General features: G+C 41.7%; 1 protein-coding gene across 3 annotated transcripts in view; it reads left to right on the top strand.

Annotated features, from left to right (window-relative positions):
- Window positions 1–23,375, top strand: part of ABCC3 (ATP binding cassette subfamily C member 3) — a 49,620-nt gene extending 26,245 nt beyond the window's left edge. The window contains exons 9-32 of one of the 3 annotated variants that reach the window (XM_068413537.1): window positions 474–651; window positions 1,195–1,356; window positions 2,461–2,553; window positions 3,898–4,101; window positions 5,343–5,489; window positions 5,887–5,974; window positions 6,998–7,064; window positions 7,959–8,085; window positions 8,427–8,603; window positions 9,451–9,618; window positions 10,363–10,546; window positions 12,631–12,736; window positions 13,437–13,590; window positions 15,011–15,218; window positions 15,785–16,095; window positions 16,831–17,030; window positions 17,135–17,261; window positions 18,039–18,140; window positions 19,165–19,311; window positions 20,270–20,428; window positions 20,810–20,976; window positions 21,964–22,158; window positions 22,827–22,958; window positions 23,290–23,375. In XM_068413537.1, coding sequence (XP_068269638.1) covers window positions 474–651; window positions 1,195–1,356; window positions 2,461–2,553; window positions 3,898–4,101; window positions 5,343–5,489; window positions 5,887–5,974; window positions 6,998–7,064; window positions 7,959–8,085; window positions 8,427–8,603; window positions 9,451–9,618; window positions 10,363–10,546; window positions 12,631–12,736; window positions 13,437–13,590; window positions 15,011–15,218; window positions 15,785–16,095; window positions 16,831–17,030; window positions 17,135–17,261; window positions 18,039–18,140; window positions 19,165–19,311; window positions 20,270–20,428; window positions 20,810–20,976; window positions 21,964–22,158; window positions 22,827–22,935 — 3,580 coding nt within the window. In that variant the 3' untranslated portion in view covers window positions 22,936–22,958; window positions 23,290–23,375. Of the gene's footprint in view, window positions 1–473; window positions 652–1,194; window positions 1,357–2,460; window positions 2,554–3,897; window positions 4,102–5,342; window positions 5,490–5,886; window positions 5,975–6,997; window positions 7,065–7,958; window positions 8,086–8,426; window positions 8,604–9,450; window positions 9,619–10,362; window positions 10,547–12,630; window positions 12,737–13,436; window positions 13,591–15,010; window positions 15,219–15,784; window positions 16,096–16,830; window positions 17,031–17,134; window positions 17,262–18,038; window positions 18,141–19,164; window positions 19,312–20,269; window positions 20,429–20,809; window positions 20,977–21,963; window positions 22,159–22,826; window positions 23,251–23,289 lie in introns of those variants that run through there. The other 2 variants (XM_068413536.1, XM_068413538.1) reach the window with 2 other exon arrangements.
- The last annotated feature ends 446 nt before the right edge of the window (window positions 23,376–23,821 follow it).

The following is a 23,821-nucleotide window of genomic DNA, read 5'->3' on the forward strand; positions in this document are numbered from 1 at the left end:
TCTAGCTTTTTTGTGGGAAAACACCCCAGGCAGAAGCACTCAGGCTGCTTGAAAAGGATTTGGGTAAGAAGCTGGTTTCACCTGCTTTACTACACTGTCCTACTGTGTCCTATCATTCACCGCTTGCCCTGGGGGGCTGCCTAACAGCTCAGACAGTGAGCCATGTGTTTAAATGCTGGATCTCAGGGGAAACCTAGAGTTTCTTGTAATATTTCGTTTTCTACGGGCTCATTTGCAAATGGGCTTTCTCACTGGCAAAGCCTAAGGTTCTGCTGTTGTATCTTTGCAATGTTGTTTGACTGAAATCGTAACTCAGCTTGCATCCTGGCGAGCTGTTTACTTTTTGTGGTTAGAGAGAGGATGTGGCAGGATGCCATAGCTGAGGGAAGCTGTGTTATGTCCCATTAAACTTGCTGCATGTTTTTTATTGTTGTTTCTTTTTCCTTTTCCTTCCCTCATCTTCTGAAAAACAGTGTATTAATCGGCTTCATTAAGAACAAAGATGCCCCAGCCTGGTGGGGATTTTTGATTGCGGCTTTGATGTTTGTCTGTGCTGTGCTGCAGACACTCATACTTCACCAGCATTTCCAGTACTGCTTTGTTACTGGGATGAGGCTGAGAACTGGGATCACTGGAGTGATATATCGAAAGGTAAGACTGGAAGCATTTCATGGGCTGGAACACCAGCGTATAGCCAAGCAAGTGGCCTCTGTTCTCAAATACTCAGGGAAGAGCAGGCATATTGGAGAAGAATAGCCTCCTGGAATATAAAAGGTTTGGTTTTTTGGTGAGTTTTTAGGAGTACCTCTATCATACTTTATAGAATTTTCTAGCGATCAGCAACTTAATGTGGGTGTACTGGTAGGTCACCAGACGTATCACAGGCAACATATCACTTTAAATATTCAGAAAAGGGATCCAGGAGAAGAGCGTGTTTGTGCTACGAGTTGATTAGATGCAGCTAGGTTTTCTTCAGAATGCTCCGTACTGCTTGAGATAGAGGTGCTCACAAGCAAACCATTTCATGAAGTCTTGTTCTTTGGAGATTAGGAATTGATGTAGGTGTGAATTATTCTTGTTGGAGAAGCACATTCTCGGGGAGTGCCTTGTTTTGCTAATAATTCAGGATTTCTCCTCTGTATTTCTCCATACGTATCAAGATTGTGAAACCCCTGATTCTCTCTTATTTCTCAGTCCTTAGTCATCACAAACTCAGCGAAGCGCTCGTCTACTGTTGGAGAAATTGTCAACTTGATGTCAGTGGATGCCCAGCGTTTCATGGACCTGATGACTTTCCTGAACATGTTGTGGTCTGCACCACTCCAGATATTTCTAGCTTTGTATTTCCTCTGGCAGGTACAGACATTGTCACATTTTTTCAGAATTTGTCTAAATTATGTGCAAGCTTATTATTTTTTTGTTAATTTGATCTGCCACTGCTTTTTTAGAAATTTATTGTTCTGCCTTGTAGTAAAATAGCTTGTACTGGTGTGCATGATCGATTAGTTTCTTAATTATTTTGTTCAGCTGGTAGGCAAGATAAGGCATTTGAAGCAAAAGATAGCCTTTATGTCTCCTCTGTCCCTACCATGCTTTGATAGGATCAGTCTTGGACTCATCACAGTGTTCCCAGTAGTTGATACAAATGAGAGCTTGAGGGAAATGGTTTAAAAAAACAAACCAAACAAACAAAAAAAAAACCACTGGACATAGGAAATGTAAGCCAAGTATAAAGATTATATCATGCCGTATAAAGAAGTTTTGTGCAAGTCAACATGAAACAAATCTCACCTGGAATAACTATAATATTTCCTTCGCTACACTGAAGTTTTTTCTGGTTTATTCCATGTTCAGTTTGAGCACTGGCTTTCATCTTTGAAATCTTTTTATGCAATTAATCTGTTTTACTGCATAAAACAGTAGCACCAATATAACCATATTTGATTTAGACTTGAAAGCCATTAAGTTGTAGCAGCTTTATGAGTTACTGCTCCACTAGTAAGCTGAACTCTGGTAGCTAGCAGTTAGCTAGCAGTTTGTGTGTTTTTACTCTAATTGAGGGTCCTGGGTTAATTCAGTAATTACGGTTAGAGAGAAGTCAATGGGAAAATTCCTTCTGTGTGGTTTATTTGTTCCCTTTCTACATTTGCTCAATAGCTCTGTAGTTGCATTAGTTCAAACTTACTTTCCCCTCCTACTGGGAACCACTTCACAGGTAAATCACAAAGTGCTCTGCTATCACCAATACTAACGTAATAATTCAAGGTGGATGCTGTCATATTTTTCTGTCTCCTCCTCACAGTTGTTCTGTGGAATCAGAACACTTCACTGGGAGGAGTCCAACATGTCTATGTAAAACATTCATTTCTCTTTCTGTAACCTGCTGTTGCTTTAATGCTCACCATAGGGAACAGCAGCTCTTGGGTACAACAACTACTTACTTTTTTTCTTTCAATCAAGACTTTAGGGCCTTCTGTGCTGGCAGGAGTTGCCGTGATGGTTTTACTTATCCCATTTAACTCTGCAATAGCAATGAAAACCAGAGCATTCCAGGTAAGGTACTAGCAGAGAAGGTGATGTTATCTGAATTGGCAGCTGTACTATGAGAAATGAAAGCATCAGTGATTGTCTTGGCCATTAATGAGCTGCCATTTGCACCAATTTACTTATAAGTAAGATTGCACTGATAGATTTAATAACTGCATCCTCTCATATAGTTTTTCCATAGTGAATTGAATGCTACTTAAGGCAAGGGTGTGGCATTGAGTCAGTGGTTCTTCATACTACTGGAGCAGCTTCTGGGATTAGCAAGAAGTTTCTTTGTCTCCATATCCCTTCACCTGGTAGCTGCTTCTAGGAGCGTCTAGAGAAAGGGCAACTAAATGCTGTCCTTTAAGCTGTGAATGACTGTTTTCAGAGATGGGAACTGAAACCTGGCAGCTTGTTTTTTATGCTAAGAGCCAGCATTGACTTTCACTGCTACTGAGCTGGGCTAAACTTGAATTAGTATCTTAAGGTAAAAGAATCCTTTATTCATTTCTTCGTAGTCTTAGTCATCTCTAGTCAAGGAAAGCTGAAAAAAACAATATAATAGTGCCCTCTGGCTTTGTGCTAGAAAAAATCTAATAAGTGGCTTGTGCTGTGCTACCTATCAATGACTTAAAAAAAAATCAAGCTGTTGATGTAAAAAAGGTAAGAGTTGGAAAACGAATATAAATTATGACATTTAAGCACAGCCTTAGTAACAGAGTGGTATTATTATGTGCCTTAAAGAGACATCCAGACTTCCCATTAAATCTCTTGGATGCTGACATGTTAGTATTAACATTCCTTTTCTCCCTTGCCCATTATAAGATGCTCAGAGCTGCTTGGTGTGCGTGTGTGTGTGTGAACACAGTTTTTCATTTTGTCTGGACAGCTGAGCAGGGATTTTTTTTTAATTTTTTTTTTTTTAAAGTAACTGAATGAAGCACTGTATTCTAATGTATAGGGAAAAAAAATAAACCAGGAGTAACCACAATTTTCAAGGGATGCCCTAAGAAATAAAACTATGCATATCAGGAAAAAAATCTGAACAAATTGAAGGAAGTAGGGTAGTATTTTTGCAAAGTGCCTGAATCTTTCTTTAAGGTGGTTTTGAAAATGTAACCCCTAACAGTGAAGATGAGTGGAAAGCTTTTGTACTTTGCTTTTCAGCCATTTTCTTTGATTTCTGCTTTCTTTGGAGGTATAGACTTGCACAGTAACCTTACTGATAACAGTCTGGCTTTATTTTATTACCCTTTGCAACTTCTTTAGAAATAGCCCAAGGACATCACAGCTGTAAGACAACATGTTGGAAGCTCTCTTCTAGTCATTCCTGTGACACTCTGTCTCCTGTGTTTACTAATAACCTAGGTGGAACAAATGCGATATAAAGACTCGCGCATTAAATTAATGAATGAGATTCTGGGTGGCATAAAGGTGCTGAAGCTGTATGCTTGGGAACCATCATTTTCAGAAAAAGTGCTGGAGATACGAAAGAATGAGCTGCGAGTTTTGAAAAAATCTGCCTATCTCAATTCTTTGTCCACCTTTGCATGGATCAGCTCACCATTCCTGGTAAATTGAATTTGTGTGACTTTCTAAGCTGTACAGGTACATCCTTGAAGGATAAATGTGAGGCTTTCTGCTTGCTAAATGTACATAGGAATAAAATATAAATACTTCTAAAAAAAATTATTCACATGCTTTGAAGCAAAGTTCGCTGTTCTCTAGAGCCTTTTTGTTAATCGGTATTAAAGTATTTCTTGATAAAGCCTGCCAGTGGAAGCTGGGAATAGCTGTCTCAGGAGAATTTCCAACCACTTCAAAGTACTTTCCATAACAAATTGAAACTAGAGTTTGAAACCTCAGAGATATTTGTGAATAGCAAAAAGAGAAAAAAAAAAAATTTAATTGAGTCAGTCAGGACAACGTCTGTCTTAAGCTCTCATTTCTACCATTCATGTTACAGTGCTCTGCTTGTTTTAGTGAGAGAGGGAGTTGTTAAATTATTCTGCAACCTAAAAAAAAGATTTGAGTTAATGTAAAAAATGAAGCCCAAATACATTGCCAATTCTGAAATGCTTTTTCCTGAATTTTCTCTTTTCCTCTATTTTCTACTTCATTGCACTGTGATCCCTTTTGCAGAAAGGGTTTTGCTTTTGGTGAACAAAAACATCCAGATAAGTACTTTGTCAAAAATATTCCTAGCCAACTGTTCTCGAGATCAAAGGCCCAACCCTGCAGAAATACTCTTAACGGTCTCAAGATCCTGCCTCTTTCATGTTTCCCTGAAGTTAATGCACTTCCTTAAATACACATTCCCATTCCTGCTCACCGTTAGTTTACTGCATAGGATGGTCCCTCCACAGTGGATGGTCCCTGTCATACAGCGAACCAGCAAATAACTTGGATTTTACTCCCTTCCCTATTGATCAGTTAGTCTTGTTTGCTTAGCCTGCAGTTTACAATGGGAAAATTTGGTTGGGTGGAGTTGGAAATGCAGCCAAACCACAGCCAGATAACTGCTGCTCGTTTTTATTTACCCAAGTTCTATAGTTCACCTCTTCAATCTCCTAGTTCAACTGAACGTAGCCATTAGTAATCTGAAAGTTATTTTATTCCGCGTGCCCTTTCTTGTATCAACTTGTTCATATGACTTGTCATTCTGAAAGCATGTTGAAAAGGTCAGAAATGGAGAACTTGCCCAATTTTGTTGTTGATACTTTTATTTCAAAGATGCCTACGATGCTTGATTGCTTTTTCAAATGTCACAATACTACATATGTCTTGCAGTAAACTCACTTTCTGGCTTTCAGGTAGCATTGACGACATTTGCTGTATATGTCTCGGTGGATGAGAAGAATATTCTGGATGCAGAAAAAGCTTTTGTCTCCCTCTCCTTGTTTAATATCTTAAAGTTTCCCCTCAGTATGCTTCCGCAAGTCATTAGCAACATTGCGCAGGTAAGGAGGATCTGGTGCATAAGTCGTTTTGAACAAAAAGAACCCCAGATGTCCCTGATTTCTGGAATGCAGAGATCCCTGGTATCTGCCTGTTAGCTGGGTTTCTTTCTAATGTCCTTTCTGTACCGCTGCCCTGTACTGGAAAGCCTGACATCTTCTGAGTAACCTCGTCTGTGTGAATTTTGCTTCACTCAGATGAACTCAGCTTGGTCTAAGAAATTTCACAGTTAAAAGCCTGAATTTCAGCATAAGACTGATTGCAGGGAAAGAATGAGTCACTGTTCAGGAAGCCCATGGGGTGAAAGCTTAAGCCATTCTCCATGCGTTCTTTTTCAGTAGTAAGAGCATTAAGTCCCCATTAAAAGAATGACAAAATAACGCCACGCTCTTTTCTTAGACAAGTGTTTCCCTAAAGAGAATTCGGCAGTTCCTGAGTCATGATGAACTTGATCCAAATTGTGTGGAAACAAAAGTGATTGCACCAGGTAAAGACATCATTTTTTTTTCTAAACTATGCTAATACAACAAACATCTTTTATTTGTTTTGGACTGGTTGAGTTATGAAAAAAGCAAAAAGAAAATAACAACAATAATCTTGGTTTTACAAAAAAAAAACAAACAGTTGCTTCTTTGAAAAGTATATGTTTGTTGTTCAGGCTATGTGGAAAATACAGAAGTTTCTGGCTATATTTTTGAGCTTTGAGCTGAGTTATTGGGCCTGAGTTTGCATCTGCAATGTGCTGGATGCCAACAGCACTGAATAATGAAGTGTATCCACTGACTAGGCACAGCAAGACCTGCTCAAACCTTTTGCACTGCACAAATGCTCAGAAACATTATAAACAGTTTTGATTTTTTCTGTTGGGAACAGTATCCCAAAAACAAATGAGCAAACCAAGTGGTCTCAAAAAATGTGGTTTTTCATGTAATGCACTTTGGTGATACTGTGGTTTGAAACCTCTCTGGTGTATGATGCAGTAAACTGAGGAGGAGGAGGGGTGGCTGTGTGGCTTTCATGCCATTACTGTTATACACCACCCCACCAGGAGGTAAAGAAAGCCTGCAGATCTGTGGCTTGTTAGTGTGACAAGCAAAAAGCTGCGCAGAGGCAAATTTAATCTGATACATCAAAGTCAACAGCACTCAGTGGTCTCCTACCGACTTGAAAGTGGCTTCTTAAGTAAAGTTGTGCTGACAGTTGAATGGGGATTCTGAGCAGAAAATGCTGGGACTAGCCTCGCTGGGGCAGGGTGAAGCAGGACAGCTTTTCAGCTCCGTAGGTCTGTAAGCTCACAGTCTATAGCTTAAGTTGCGATCAGTTATTTTCACTCTGAACAAGCCTATCTTGTGACCCACAGTCATGAGACTGTGCTTCCCATGCCAGTTGAAAAGGGAACTGTAATGTGAAACACCCATAAATAAAGATTCCTCTGTCTGCCAGTCTCTCACCATACTATTCTGTGTCATACATTTCCTGCCTTCTCTGTTGCTGTGTTTTTGTCATACAGGCAATGCCATCAGTGTAACAAATGCAACGTTCAGCTGGGGAAAGGAGCTTAAGCCATCTTTAAAAGAGTAAGATTTCTTTATGCAATTGTAATACAACATCTACCTGCTTCCTGGTTTCTGGTTCTTGGGAGGTCTATTTGAAAGGTGTCTAGTAATATCTGCAGGCTGACTTCTGGAAGAGGTTGTTTCCACACATCCCATATGTGCATCTCTTCTGCCTTTAAAACGTCGAGCTAATCCTCATGCCATCTAGGTTTTACAGAACCTGCATAAGAATCAGAGCCCTAGTTCTGCATCAGGATCTGTGCAAACAGAAGTTTGGCTGGATTTCATTAGTGAAAGACACTTTGATGGCAAAGCAACTGTGTTCATCAGTCATTTCCATATCAGTTCGCCTTCAAAACCAGGACCTAAAGCAGCACCTTTAAGAACATCGTGGGGAAAACAATAAAGAATTTTAATTGGGAAAATTTTGTTTTTCTGGTGTCGTTGTGAACACTGTTTACAAGCACTGGAAGTATGGTACTAAAGTGGTTCGAGCATTTTTAGATGGACTGTATTCACTCACTACTTTTATATAATTGCTCTTGGTTTTAAAATCAAAACCCAAAAGACTTCTGGAAGATTGTCTGCTTTCAAAATGCTTATTAACCCTGTTTGACTCACTAACAGACTGATGTGACACAGCAAGGGATCTTAGAAGGCTTGCTACCAATCCTGCTGATTTAACAACCAACAAGACAGATTAATGCTGGGTTTCCATTTACTCCTACAGTTCTGGTTACAGTTGATTGTACACAAGAAAGGGAGGAGAAGACCAGTGACCAAGCTGTGCTTACTATATCCAGTCAGGCTGAGGTCAGGCTGATTTGTCACTGTGTATTTCAGCCCTGGTTTAAAGACCCATAATGTCTTTAGTAAACTAATGTTTAATTAATTTCCAGCCTGTTTCCTCCACAGTATCAATCTGTTGGTCCCCAGTGGTGCTTTGGTTGCCATTGTTGGCCATGTTGGCTGTGGGAAGTCTTCTCTGGTGTCTGCTCTCCTGGGTGAAATGGAAAAGCTGGAAGGAGAAGTGGCTGTGAAGGTTGGTATTGTTTACAATGCCAGTTAACGATGGTATGGAAATGTGCTGCTTATGCCTGCCATTGCTGATAATGCACATCAGGCTGGAGAGGGAATTCTGTTTGCTACTATGCCAGCTTGTCTGCGCGTGGGTTTTGCCCTCACCTGTTCAGTTGTGCTTTATAGGAAATTACTTTCCTGATTCTACCAACTATACATCAGCAATTAGCACACATATGTGTATAATACGAATGTGTATCAAACAGGAGCTGTATCTATGTGCTGCAGATCTTAATCAGAGTTGTAAGCATGAATTGCTGCTTATTACAAGTCAGAGGTTTCCTTTCTCATTCCTTGTTCCAGGGTTCTGTTGCTTATGTGCCTCAACAAGCCTGGATCCAGAATGCCACACTGAAAGATAACATTTTGTTTGGCCAAGCGCCTAATGAACAAAAATACCAAAATGTCCTGGAGGCCTGTGCTTTAAAAAATGACCTGGAAGTGCTGCCAGGAGGAGACCAGACTGAGATAGGAGAGAAGGTAAATTTTTTTTCTGAGTCAGACCTGCTTGGTGATTCCTGTTCTGTCTAGCTAAAGAGAATGCTGTAAAGTCAGCACCAGATTTGGTTTGATCTTTACAATGGTATCCCTGCTGCAATCAACACTGAAACATGCAGGGCGGTTTTGTGGAAGGCAGTTGGACTTGAACTTGTTCCTAACTTTAAGTGTGTGTTTGTACTGTGATGCATAATTGCACACCTAGCCCTGGAAGATCAGAGCATCCTCCATTTGTTGTCCAATTGTAAAGGTGCACCTGTCTTAATCCTTCCTTTTCTTGTAGGGATAAAAAGAGAGGGAACATATGGTGTGCTTCAAGTGAAAAAGTGATACGATCATCCCTTAACACCTCATTTTAATGAGAAACTTTTACATCTGTGATAACCAACAAAGATATTTTTTTTTTTCATAGGCCACTAAATTTGAGATAGATTTCATGAGATGGGGTGGGTATATAGATTTGTATGTAAGATGAGAGATGTGGAAGGTGTTCCAGGTGCTGCAGCCCTCCTTTGAATGTTTGCATTTTACATTCTGGTTGATGGTCTTCCTTTTTGTAGTTTTGCATTTTAACAGTTCCCTTTAGGAGCTTATTAAGCAAGAGGCTTATTCCATCTCCAGATTGCTGGGTGAGTGGAAGTTTGGCAGTGAGCAAACAGATTTAGAGGCGTTCTGTTCCTGTCTCTGGCTTAGAGTGAGTTATTCTCTTCAGCATCTCATGTTTCAATTTAGCATCTGAGTGTTTGACTGGGTGAGAGCCATGAAAAGTCATAGCTGTTGTTGGAACCGAGTTGTGTGATATATTTTGTTCTCTCCTCTTTCCCTTCAGGGCATCAACCTCTCAGGTGGCCAGAGACAGCGAGTGAGCCTCGCTCGTGCAGTGTACAGCAACTCTGACATTTACCTATTAGATGATCCCCTTTCTGCTGTGGACTCGCATGTTGCAAAGCACATCTTTGACAAAGTTATTGGTCCAGATGGGGTACTTAAAGGAAAAGTAAGCTGGCATTTAGATCCTCTTAAAAATGCACACAAACTCAGAAACACTGATGGGTAACAGGAAAGCTATTTTACCACTGAGGCTTGAGTGCTGAATCATTCCTGAATTTCTGTGTTTAATTGGCAATATGGACACATTTTCCCCATAGCACAGACTGTGAGGAGCTGCTATGTAGGCATGCCCAGAAGTGATGTGATCTAGTCAGAACATGCAGAGGCTGAAACCTGGTCTGTCTTTTAAAATCCCTACTATGAGATCTCCAAAAACAAGACATTTGCAGAAACTTGTAAAGGTTGTCGGCTTAGTATTGCTTGTTGTTACTTGGAGGCAGCGCAGTGAAGAAGTTGTGTCAGCTTACTGATTTTACAGAGGTCTTTGGCAGTATGCAACCAAACTGCAATCTCTTTGCTTCCCCTTCTGCTCCCATTATGATCTTCTCAAACTATGTCAGAGCTCAAAAGGGAAGGGCTGCAAAGAAAATCAGCACAAGGGAAAGGCGGAATGATAATTCGGTTGGTTTACTTCCCTCTGTGGTTATATCAGCATGCAGTAGGAAGCATAGGAAGTTCACGTACATATTTCCAAGCTAACAAGGACAGTGTATTTCCCCTGGCATTTCACCTTGACATGATAATCCACTCCCTCTCCCAAAAATGTGGTAGTATTTGGCTTGCTGAGTAGTGTTAGTCCCCACAGTGGCAACTGAGATGTGGGTTTTTTTCTCTTTTTTCCCCTATCCAGACCCGAATTCTGGTGACCCATGGCATCAGCTTCCTGCCTCAGGTGGACCATATCGTTGTCCTGGTAGATGGCAAAATCTCTGAAACGGGATCTTACCAAGACCTTCTGAAACAAAACAAGGCCTTCGCAGAATTCCTGCGAAATTACGCACTTGATGAAGACATTGAAGAGGACGAATCAACAAGTACAGTATTGCTTTTTCTTAAAACATGTCTTTTTCTGTCAACCAGATTACAGAAATTTTTTCTATATAAAGTATCCCCTGCTTCTTCATGACAACCTGGCATTTGCCTTTCTGCACTACCTTGAAAGTTGTTGTCTATGGCCAGGTGTGTGTTATTGATAAATGTTTTCACAAATTTCTTTCAAAATTTCATATCCTTTGTCCCAGAAAAAAAAGCAATTCTTGTGTTAGAAATGATTTTAAAGTTGGGAATTTATTTTACAATTAGCAAGGTCAAGCTCAGCAGGAAAGTGGAGTAGCCAAGAACAAACTGGACTTGCTATCAAAGGGGCTACCCAGAATCTGGTATTTCTTCTCTGTTTATATCTTATTGTTTTTTTCATATAGCAAAGTTCAAATGACATTTTAATCTTAGGTTACTTTTCAGCTTGGTTTGATTCTGATAAAATGATACAAGATTAAAGCATTTCGGTAAATCTTTCCTCTGTGTGATAGTGTTCCCACGCTCTTTGACTGTGTGGCATGTGGCAGGTTGACCTTGGCTGGGGGCCAGGTGCCCACCAAAGCCACTCTATCACTTCCCCTCCTCAGCTGGACAGGGGAGAGAAGATATAATGAAAGGCTCACGGGGCAAGATAAGGACAGGGAGAGATCACTCACCAGTTACCCTCATGGGCAAAACAGACTCAACTTGGGGAAAATTAATTTAATTTATTACCAATCAAATCACAGTAGGGTAATGAGAAATAAAAACTAAATCTTAAAACACCTGCCCACCACCCCTCCCTTCTCCCTGAGCTCAGCTTCACTCATGAATTGTCCCCCTCCTCCCTGTCAGCAGCACAGGGGGACGGGGAATGGGGGTTGCAGTCAGTTCATCACACGCTGTCTCTGCTGCTGCTTCCTCCTCAGGGGGAGGACTCCTCACGCTTTTCCCCTGCTCCAGTGTGGGGTCCCTCCCACGGAAGACAGTCCTCCATGAACTTCTCCCATGTGAGTCCCTTCCCACGAGCTGCAGTTCTTCACGAACTGCTCCAGCATGAGTCCCTTCCACGGGGTGCAGTCCTTCAGGAACAGACTGCTCCAGCGTGGGTCCCCCATGGGGTCACAAGTCCTGCCGGAAAACCTGCTCCAGCCTGGGCTCCTCTCTCCATGGGTCCACAGGTCCTGCCAGGAGCCTGCTCCAGCATGGGCTTCCCATAGAGTCACAGCCTCCTTCGAGCATCCACCTGCTCCGGCATGGGGTCCTCCACAGGCTGCAGGTGATATCTGCTCCACCATGGACCTCCATGGGCTGCAGGGGGACAGCCTGCCTCACCATGGTCTTCACCATGGGCTGCAGGGGAATCTCTGCTTAGGCGCCTGGAGCATCTCCTCCCCCTCCTTCACTGACCTTGGTGCCTGCAGAGTTGTTTCTCTCACATATTCGCACTCCTCTCTCCAGCTGCAGTTGCGCAGCTGGTTTTTTTTCCCCCCTTCTTAACAGTGTTATCACAGAGGCGCTACCACCGTCGCTGATGGGCTCGGCCTTGGCCCGTGGTGGGTCCATCTTGGAGCCGGCTGGCATTGGCTCTGTCAGACATAGGGGAAGCTTCTAGCAGCTTCTCACAGAAGCCACTCCTGTAGCTCCCCCACTATCAAAACCTTGCCACACAAACCCAATATGGATTGCAGCACTGCTTCTCTCCAGACAGGCAGAAAGGAACATGCAGGACATCTTTTAGCAACAGCAGAGGCTTTGAGGAGTTCCTGACATGACTCCCCATCCCAAGATCGTGCCTAGAGCATGCCCTTTAAGTAAATTTAGCTAGAACCAACTGTAACACTATTGCTTAACATTTCTGATGTGCTAAAGGAAAGTGACATAAATGCATTTGGCAGCCAACCTGCTTCACAAGATCTTTGCAATTTAGTTAGGAAAAGTGATGCACAGAAGGGATATAAGCAAAACTATGGGGGAGTTTATGCACTATGATTTTCCTGCTGTGGTATGGTTTTTCATGACTCTTGCTTTGCATAGCCACCTTTTTCTGTGCTTTCTGCTTTATTCAGCAGAAAATCTGAGATGCGATCTTGTCTTGCAGTACTGGAGGAAGAAGAAGTCTTGCTAGCTGAAGACACCCTCAGCATCCACACTGATCTGGCAGATAATGAACCGGTGACGAACGAGGTCCGCAAACAGTTTCTTAGGTAATCATGAGGTCCTCCTGTGTTTATAGTCTGTGTCTGGGGTGAAACACATCTGAAGGATGTTAGTCACATACTGCCTCTCAGTCTGGGCTTTAGTTTCCTTGGTTTCCTCTTATAAATAAATTGGTTTAGTGTCCTTTTGAAAATAAATATGAAAGAACATGCAAAGAAGATCAAACATCTGTTCCTGCAATCCTCTTTTTAATCCGAACTGAACCAATTTCTTAAGGGAACTCTGGTTCTCACGTAACACCACTGTATGTATTTACCCACAAACACTAAGCTGCTACCAGTAGCATGATAAATAAACCCTATGCATTGTGCCTTTGCATTGGGAATCTTGGAAATCTTTAAAAGTTTTCATAACCATACCCATAGATGTTGTCCAGCTACTGTTGATGTGAAAACAGAGAAGCTCAGGGGTTACCTTTGAAATGTCTGTCTTGTGATGAAGCCTCTAATGGCTTTTACCAAAGAGCCCAGGCCCTGCCACAGCCTTTGTTAGGAACTGTATTTCTGGCATCACTGAACATTGCTGAACATTCAGAGGGGTGGTACAAGCACCCGTAGCTGTGAGTGAGGCTGGCATGGGAACTCAGGAGAAGAGCTGGGAATAAGTCCAATCTGCTGCATCCCAGTCTTGCCTTAGCGCTGCCACAAGATGCCCTTTTTCTCCTAATGAGTCTTTTGTTTTGACTAGGCAACTTAGTGTAATATCTTCTGAGGGAGGAGAATGTCCCAACAAAATGTCAACGAAACGAAGAGTCTGTGAAAAGAAGCCAGCAGAGCCTCCTCTGCCAAGAAAAAATCCTAACGAGAAACTTATTCAGGCTGAAACCACTGAAACAGGAATGGTATGGTTTGATTCTCCCCTCCCTTTTTCTATATTTTTTTTTTCTGCTTGAAAAAATAATTTTTATTTTTACATTTGATCCAGTTCTGTTAAATGTATTGTATTAATGACAACTGCAGGCTTTAGGCATTAATCCGGTGGCTACTGATCATTCAAATTTGGGATTTTGGCAGAGGTTTCTGCACCTGGCAAGGGCTATGTACTTAGGGGAAAAAAGGAAAAAAAAAAAATCCCTTCCAGCTCCCGCTGCAGTCATCTGATACGGCGTAGCACTGCGCTCTGTCAGCCCTGACTTTGCCTTGCAGAGCTTTCAGCACTGTTGGTCTTTAAACTGTTTGGCTGCTGTTGAGTCCAGCTGCAGCCCTGGGTATTGGATGACCTGCAGCAGTGGGTAGTACAAGCCAGCTGGCTGCTGTGTGCCAGCAGGTCTGTTCTGTCAGAAGTGATACCTACCACCCATCTCCAAGAGCATTTTATGCTCATAGGTACAAAAGGGGCAGTACTCTTCCCTGAGCAAGGCCAGGGTGTGAAAGAGGAACTGAGAAAAAGAGAAGGGAAAAAAAAAGAAGATGGGAATACAGAAGTAAAATAAAAGGACAGAAAGGAGCAGCGGATGGAATAGGAGCAGGGAGGTTTTGTTAAAGCAAGCTCCTTCCCTCCACTTCAGAAGGCTCAGTGTGTCCTGTTTAGTCTGATGTACACGCTCCATGGCACAGATGTGTAATTAACTGTTGCTGTGGATTATTTCAGCTTTCAAAGTCCCTAATCAGGAATACTTGTTCTTTCAATTAGTCCTTCTTATGCTTTTTTAGAGGCTGAGTTTTGTCCTGAGTCTCTGTCTCTTTTTGCTTCTCTGCCTTTTTGCACTACCTTAGAGACAGGATCTTTACTTTTTGCCACAAGCATCATCTGTTTATGTTCCTGTTGGGGTGCACTAGCATTTGGTACCTCATTTAAGCTGCTGTAAAGACACCTGAATGGAGGCATATTCAGCACTTTTCCTTAAATAGGCCATTTAAAGTAGTCCTGAGCTCAATATGCCTGCCAAGTTGCTGCTTTTGCCTGAAAAACTTGGCTCCTGTTCTTGTTACCCAGCCTTTGCTGCTATTTGATCAGCCTCTTTTTTCTTTTTTTTTTTTTTTTTCCTCTGGCATAGTCTTAAAAACTAAAACCCCACAAAACTAATAAAATACAGTTCCTCAAAATGGAGGAAAGGAGTATTTCAGAGAAGTTTCTGATTTGTTTTGAAAGTCATCACCCTGGTGTGGATCTTGGGCAGATGAACTGTTCTCTGTGGTGTGTTAGAGTTTGGGCAGTTTTGAACTTAGCAGTTCTTCTGATGAAGAATTTTTTTCTCTTCTTCTACCTAAACTCCTGATTACGGAAGTTGTACAAACCAGCTTTGGTGTGTGATTTTGCAGGTAAAGCTAACAGTGTTCTGGCAATACGTGAAGGCTGTCAGCCCTGTCATTTCTTTAGTGATATGTTTCCTATATTGCTGTCAAAATGCTGCTGCTATTGGGGCCAATGTGTGGCTCAGTGACTGGACTAACGAGCCGGTGATCAATGGGACTCAGCACAACACAGCCATGCGAATTGGAGTCTATGCTGCCTTGGGCCTTTTGCAAGGTGAGACCAGATCAAATCATGACGTCTCAATGTTTAGTAAAGAGGAATTAGGTGGGAAAGCCATGGCACCAGTTGCTGTGGCCCAGAATTGCCCCCCAGATCCTATCCTGAGCAAGGGAAGTAACGTAACTTGGAGCTACAAAGTCTGAGCTCAGCCCAACACTTAATTTTGTTGTGAAGCCCTTGGAGAGGGTTGAACAGGTGACACGGAAGCTTAAGAGAGGTAACTTGGAGAGAAAACATGAAAACTTAGGTGCAGAAGAGACTGAAGGGTTGGGGTGGAGTTGTAGCATTAGGACTTCGTGTAGGCTTGCAGAAAGCAGAGGGAGGATGGTTGTGCCTCTGTCTGCCGTGGACAGCATGGTGAAATCCTACAGGACGTGCTCCTGTGCCTCGGGCAGCAGTGACCGCGATGCCGTAGTGCTAATGAGCATGGTAAGAGAGGGGTGGACAGGGAATATAGTGAAGGAAAAAAGCTTCTAGCACGACAGAAACTGCAGAGAGTCAGAGCTGTGACTTGGGAACATCATGTTCACTGGTTAACATGTCTCCTCTTCACCTGTTAGGCCTCATAGTACTCATCTCCTCCTTCACCCTGGCCATGGGAGGCATTAACGCAGCCCGGACACTCCACGCTGCTCTGCTGGAGAACAAATTTCACACCCCACAGTCCTTCTATGACACCACCCCAACCGGCCGAATCATCAACCGCTTTTCAAAAGACATCTATGTCATCGATGAAGTAATCCCACCAACCATCTTAATGTTCCTCGGAACATTCTTCACCTCGTTATCGACGATGATTGTGATTATAGCGAGTACTCCACTCTTCGCTGTGGTTATAGTTCCACTTGCAATTCTGTACTTCTTTGTTCAGGTAACTGGAAAAATATCTGACTAGCATTGCAATGACTCTTATTCCGTTGTTTGTGTTTCTTTTTAGGAAAAACAACATGAATTTGGGGGAAAATTGAAATATCTGAAGTAATGAGATGTTTATGTAAACAAAACATTGTTTACTTCTCTCAGAAAAAGAAATATCCTGTGAGATGTGGTCATGAAATAAATAGGCATAACCTTTTTTTTTAAATAATAAACAAATAAGCCTACTGCTAGAGATAGAGCTGCAGCGCACTTCAATATATTGAAGCGTGTATATATTTGACATATTGACAAGTTTTTAAGGTGGTGAGGTGTTAAAATGTTGAAAATAGAAAGCATCAATTTTATTGACTTCTGAGCAAAAATGAAGCTTACTTTATAGACCATAAATAGAGACCTGATAATGGAGGTGCAAATTCATGTCTCATTTTCTTGAAAAATGAGGCTCCTACAAATTGATTCATTTTGTTAGACTGTATTAACTAAATTTAAAGGGACATGGATAAATTCAACTTACAGTCTGTAAAAACTGCAGTTACCTAATACTCTGTTGTGGAATGAAGCAAAGATATAACTGTCTTGACATTCTTCTTAATTATAGAGAATATTTTGGAGGGTTGAAGTGCATCAGTAGCAATCTCCTTTAAATCCTTAATCTAAAAAATCTCTCACTGTTAATTAAAAGAGAAAATATTTCATGTACCCTTCAATTTTCTCCAAAAAATGTCAGCGATTCTACGTAGCTACCTCCCGCCAGCTGAAGCGTCTGGAGTCTGTGAGCAGATCTCCCATCTACTCACACTTCTCAGAAACAGTATCAGGGGCCAGTGTCATCAGAGCCTATCGAAGAGTGAAGGCCTTTGTAGACATCAGTGATCTGAAGGTGGATGAAAATCAGAAGAGTTACTATCCTGGCATAGTATCAAACAGGTAAAAAGGCATATAACGTCTTGTTCCCACATAGATAATCCTGTGTTTGCATAACTGGTCCAAGCAACCATTTACTGCTCTGCTCACGTCTGCCTTTTTACCAGGTGGCTGGGCATTCGAGTTGAATTTGTGGGGAACTGTATTGTCCTTTTTGCTGCCCTTTTTGCTGTGATTGGTAAAAACAGCCTGAATGCTGGCTTGGTAGGACTTTCAGTATCTTACGCATTACAGGTACGTATTAGAGCTTTCTGTTCATTGATGGGTTTGCATTTTTGTAGATGGTATGGATATAGTATCAATAATTTAATTGCTTGTTAAAGCTGAAGTTAATAAGGAAATAACGAGTTGTGGGACACTGGAAACAGTAGAGATGTACACTGAATGCTGGCAGACCATCAGCAAGCTCACATGCAGTAGGATTTCAGGGCACTTGGGGAGCATCAAGGATATGCTGCACCCCAGTATCCCCAGCAGCGGCATGCAGGAAGCTCAGGAAGTGTCAGGTGCACCTACCAAGAACAGGTCATTTGAGCAGCATGGGCTGCATCATGCCTGCTACATAGAACATCGGTGTGTCCTGGTAATCACAGGCAGATCAGTAGGATTCATAAATAGGTGAGATAATCTGTACTCACTCAAGCTGTGGGCAGTTTAGCAGATTTAACAGCCTCACTCTTGCCAGAAGCTTTTTAGATACCATGAGCGTGCAGGATTGCTGTTAGCAATTTTCCAGCGAGACCCATGACTGGGGGAATGACTTCCAACCAACTTTTTTGATAGGGCCATTTGTTAAATCACCATGGGAGGCATATGCTTCTTCACATGAGCGCCTGGTTATCTGTAGACTTCTTGTCCCACTAACTGTATTAATGCCAATGCAAAGGTAATTATTCCATTCGTAATATTAATGTGAATCCATGTCTTAATAGCAGTGTCTGGTTTTGTTGTTATTATTATTAAATCTGTTGTTCCTCCGTGGATGATATTTTGTTCCTTGCCTTCTCCAAGGTGACCTTGTCTCTGAATTGGATGGTCCGAATGACTTCTGAACTTGAAACTAACATTGTGGCTGTTGAAAGAATAAAAGAGTATTCAGAAACTGAAACAGAGGTCAGCTACCAAGCGTCAAGCACGCTCATCAACAAGCGTGGTGAAATTTTAATGCACACATTTACACGGTCTTTCTTTAGACTCTTGAGAGACAGTTGCTGCTCTGAGTGTTATCATTTAACCTGAACAAATGTCACGCTCTGAACTGTAATTTATGCTATCGCAGCTCCAAATTATTGCTGCCGTCATGCAGTCTGTGCTTAGCATCTCATTTTCTGCTACTGTGAGGGGCTATAGGACAACAGAGATGAGTTTCACCATGAGAATATTGCTCCCATTGGGTTTGAAGTGTTTCACGCATAGTCCTACCTGCATGGCTGGTGCTGCGATCCTGCTAGTGAGCACAGCTGCAGTACAATTATCAGGCTGTGCACATGTTTTCAATAGGATTTCTGTTTAATCAGCTTAATCAGTCCTTGTCTCTCACAAGAGAAGAACGTCTCCAGGAACACAGTACTGCCTAATCCAGGAAAATCATCCAATCATCCACCTTTTTTTGCCAAATACTTTTAAGAGTGGCAGGTGGAGCTAAGCTGGGAAATCTGCTGCTCTGTGGACACGCTGGGTTTTGTTAGCCCTGTGTACATGATGGGAGACTAAGAATTAGGAAACGGCAGATCTGAGGAGAGCTGCAGTGTACGGTTCTGGAGATCAAGTATTTAACCTGGAAGCTAAAAGGAAGCTAGACAAGATGCATGATACGTCTTATAAGACAGAGCTTGAGCTAGCAAGAAACAGGCAGTGTTATATTAAAGTTACTGGAAAAAAAGTTAATTTATATCCGTGGAGGATTTGGCTGTATATGCTCAGACTTTTTTTACCTGTAAACTTCACAACAAAGACCAAAATGGGTGGATACTTAGGAACCCATGTTTTTCCCCCATTATTTTAAATTTATTTGATAATGGAGATTTGATTTATCAGATATATTTCTAGTAACCCACAAACGTTAATGTTTGTATATGGGTTTGAATTATTTTTAGTTAAACCTATATGAGGCATTTCTGGCTTCTGTTTTCCTTAGGCTCCCTGGATCATTGAGGGCAAGAGTCCGCCAGAAGACTGGCCATCCAAGGGAGAGCTGGAGTTCGTGAATTATTCAGTGAGGTACAGAAAAGGCCTGGATCTAGTGCTGAAGGGTTTAAATCTCCAAGTGCACGGTGGAGAAAAGGTGATTTACCAACTGTATGTCTTTGCTAGAACTTTGCTCTGGGCCTCCAGTGACAACCATGTAGGAGAGGACAGGGTCTATAAGCCCACTTGCCCCAGTGGTGGAGACGTACTCAAGCTGGTGTTGCAGGGGCCAGCAGTGACAACCATGCTATCGGTGTGCCAGCATCCTCCAGGCTGGAAGCAGTAGGACCAATTGCATGGGGCTTTCTGGAGTTTCCAAGTTAGGTTGGCAACAGGCTGCCCTACACCATGTAGGAGGCACCAGAACAAGTGACAAAAATTCAGTGACAAGAACGCTTTTCTGAAGCAGTGCAGATGGGAAAAGGAATTCCAGCTTTTTCCACTCTCTGTCTTTCCCTGTGAAATTTTTGGCATGGAAGGAAATTACATTCTTTGCTTCCTTAATCAGGAAATTGTCTTTGTTTTGGAAGATTCGTTTCTTCATGCTTCAATAGAAAGTTCTGGGCTTTGCATGCTGGTGACTGAGCAATGAGCATGGGCAAGTCCTCCACTTAACAGGCTGTTATTGAAAGAGAAGAGAATTATCCTGTACTAAGCAGACAGGATGGCAACTGCCTTCTAGAACTGAGATACATGTGCTTACTGTAAAGTCTGAATTGCCCCCTGAAAAGCCTTTATTTCTTGTCATTGAGTGACTGGGCTCCTAGCATGTGTTACTTCAGCTAATCACCTGAAGTTATGTAGGATTACTCTAGGCCTATGTACATATTTATAGGCAATATCATTCAAACGTATACATCATCAAATGGCAATGTATACGTTACAACGTATAGCACGCGTTTCTAGGGATGGATGGTCACATTCTTTCTGAGATTCAGATCTTGTGTCAAACCTCTTGGAGGAATCTCGGGGGTTTGGTTTTTTTTGTTGTTGTTGTTGGCTTTTGTTTTGTTTTTAACCATCTGCTTTGTTGTTAAACCTGCAATTTCTTGCAGATTGGAATCGTTGGCAGAACTGGAGCAGGGAAGTCCTCCATGACGCTCTGTCTCTTTAGGATCCTGGAAGCTGCAAAAGGGGAAATTAAAATCGATGGTGTGAAAATTTCAGAGATTGGTCTCCATGACCTTCGATCAAGGCTAACAATTATTCCTCAGGTACTGTTTTGGTGTATCACAATAAAGGAAGGATCTCTAGTAGCTCAGCAAACCATAAGTAATGGTTTATCCACAGAGGAAAATGCTTTGTTACACTCAGAAAATTGTTTCAGAAAAAGAAACTATTTATACTTGAAGTGGTCCTGTCCTGCCACCTTATAAGCTGATGCTGGGTGATAAAACAGGATTTAGGATAAAACATCCTTACAGTCAGAATTTTATTTTTACCTGTGTATACTGTAATGTATTTTCAGAGGGGATAGGATTGGGAGGTGGCCGACCTGCAGTGCAATGGAGACTTCAAAGCAATAACTCGTATTTTAGTATCTGTACTTAAACCAGCTAAAGCACTTATCTAATAAAACTTGGTTTTATATCCAGGATCCTGTTCTCTTTTCTGGAACATTGAGGATGAACTTGGATCCATTTAATAAGTATTCAGATGAAGAAATATGGAAAGCTCTTGAACTGTCTCATTTGAAGAGGTTTGTCAGCAGTCAGCCATCCATGTTGGACTACGAATGCTCAGAAGGTGGAGAAAATCTTAGGTAAGGGATGCTTGGATTAGAAACCTACACTGAGCTTTCATTCAGCTGTAACAGTGAGGAACACTTGAGCACAGGTTTACACCGTAGTCTGTTGTGTCTGAAATGATTTAGCCACCTATTCCTGTTCCAAGAAAACCACAAAGGCTCAAACATTTGCCTGCCTCTGCCACAAATGACCTGATTCTTCTTTGCTGCTGGGAAGGATTTCTCCCAAACCAAAATCCCATCTTATCAGTAAAGAAGGAAGTTTCAGGATGACGGGGTATTAGGAATAGGCAGCCCCTTAAACATGGTTTGGTACGAAGGGAAATGCCATGGTAACATATATAACTGCTGGGCTGAATAAGTCCTCTGCCTAAACTGACACTTTAGCAATGTTTATTTTCCATTATCATTTGGAATACCCATGAAGACATGAATGGGGGTGATAAAATGCCATGCTTTGATATGCTGTGTTGGCCTCTGAGATTGTGGTGTAACCAGATTATGTATGTGATGCATGTTCAGCTCTTTCCTCATCCCGCAGAGACACTCAGGCAGAGGCTGTGTCTGGGGTGTGTTTGTAGCAGGGGAGGAGGTGTGGGCTGCCCAGATATTTTTTAATTCTTTTTTTGATGTTAGAAAGGACTTACAGCCTCAGAACTTTTTTTTCTTTTTTTCAAGTTTGCATACCCTCAGTGTTCTTGCAACTGTGTGTTTCTGAAAGCTCAGGCCAGAAATATTATAATCATTAGTTCCCCCCAGCTGACAGAGGGCATTTGGTGGGTCAGGCAGTACTGGGTCAGGCAGTAAGTGGACACATACGCTAAAGCTAGCTGAGTAATGCTGCAATGTGTATTTATTAGCTCTAGGGCTGGCACACTGGCCTGTTTGCTAAATACTGGGGTTTTTTTTGTTCGGTAACTTTACCTGATGAGTAATCTGCTCTATGACAAGTGATTCTGAGCAGTGGGGCCTCGTTTGTGAAAGCCCTGTCTCTGCTTGCAGCGTTGGGCAAAGGCAACTCGTCTGTCTGGCAAGAGCGCTCCTTCGCAAGACACGGATCTTGATCCTGGACGAAGCGACAGCGGCTATTGATCTCGAGACGGATGATCTTATCCAGATGACGATCAGGACCCAGTTCGAAGACTGCACAGTGCTGACAATAGCGCACAGGCTGAACACAATTATGGATTACACAAGGTAAAAATCTCTTAATGGTGTGTAGGGGGGAGTTCACTGGTTTACTGGGTATGGAAGCAGCACTTAAGAGGGTCTGGTTCATCTCTAGACAGTCACACAGGTGCTCTTGTCAGGTAGTATGTAAGCAATGATGTTTAAGCCGTATAATCCTAGAACATCCAGACCTGACTTTGCTTCTCTTGGCATAAGAAACAGGTTCTATATTCACTAAGCACAGCTGCGCAAGAGATACTACCCAGCTGCATTAATGGCACTGCCAGCAAGCTTATGGAGCATTTTTTAACTAGCAGCTGCTGTAACTTTTTCACTAACATCACATCATATTAATTACTTTAAAAATATATTACTGTACTTCATGAGCTTTTATGTCCTTGGCTTTCTGGTACTGTATTTTCAATTCCAGAACTACCAGTATGACACTTTTTTTTTTTTTAATTTATTTTCCCCCCATGGGAGATAGTGACTGTCATGTACCTTTTAAATCAAACAGCAGCTCAGGGAGAAGGCTTTTCACGTGTTGTGTTTCAATGTGTGAAAATAATTGAGGAAAAGAAAGGCAAGGCAAAGATTAGAGCATTATCTGCTTTGTGATAAAAAGGGGTATCACATTTCTTGTGAGGAATTCTCTGACGTATCTTCCCCCCACCACCACCTTTTGTTTTGCACAGGGTTCTTGTTCTAGACAACGGAACCATAGCTGAATTCGATACACCTGCAAGCCTTATAGCATCAAAGGGTATTTTCTACAGTATGGCCAAAGATGCTGGACTAGCATGAAAAGACAACCCCCTGGGTTTTTGGTTTGTGGATTTTTTTAATATTACTAAGTTGCCACAAAAGTGACTTGTGAATGTACTGTAATTTACAAAACAGTTTTTGTAGTAGACTAAACTTGTGATATGTGAACAAAGTATTTTACAATTGTAAGGACCAGAAAGTGAATTTTATATTTTTAAGTATTTTCCATATACATAAAGTATTTTATTATATGCTTTTTTTCCCAAAGAATGCCAAACATTTTGCCAAGAAAATACATGTATCACAGGGCAATATGTACTGTATTTGGGTTTATAATTAGTAAATTATATTAATGGTACAAAATACACCTGTTTTGTGTGTTTTCTGCATAAGGATTCATTGGTTTTGAAGTGGAAAGACAGGCCCAGTTGAGCAGTGACTCAGCTGACAACTAGAGAAATGACGTGTAATCGCCAAGTGGTTCCAACCTGTTCCTTCCAGTATTTCCCCCAGGACAAGGGAGGTGAATGCTGCGGCTTCATGGCTTTGAGCTATCCCAGGACCTCTGGTATCCCTGCCCAGGGCAACTTTAGCATTATAAAATTCCTCTTCAGCATTAAGAATTACAAGTAACATGTATTTAAAACTAAAACCTACAATAGCTTAATATAAATCATTAACTACACAATTTCTACCAATTTAGTAGACTCCACATAAGCCTGCAGGGACATGATTGGCACAGGTAGTATAATTTTGCTGTATCTCTCTTCTGTATGAAGTCACTATGAGTAAGTCTCCACTTAAGCTGAACATGCATGCTGACCAGATGTGTATATAATTTATCTCATTCAACACTTAATCACTTGAAATAATATGTGGTTTGTTTTGCAGAAATAAATATCTACCTTATTATTGATAACCAAAC

The sequence above is a fragment of the Nyctibius grandis genome, chromosome 15 (assembly GCF_013368605.1).
Source record: "Nyctibius grandis isolate bNycGra1 chromosome 15, bNycGra1.pri, whole genome shotgun sequence".
Lineage (NCBI taxonomy): Eukaryota > Metazoa > Chordata > Aves > Nyctibiiformes > Nyctibiidae > Nyctibius > Nyctibius grandis.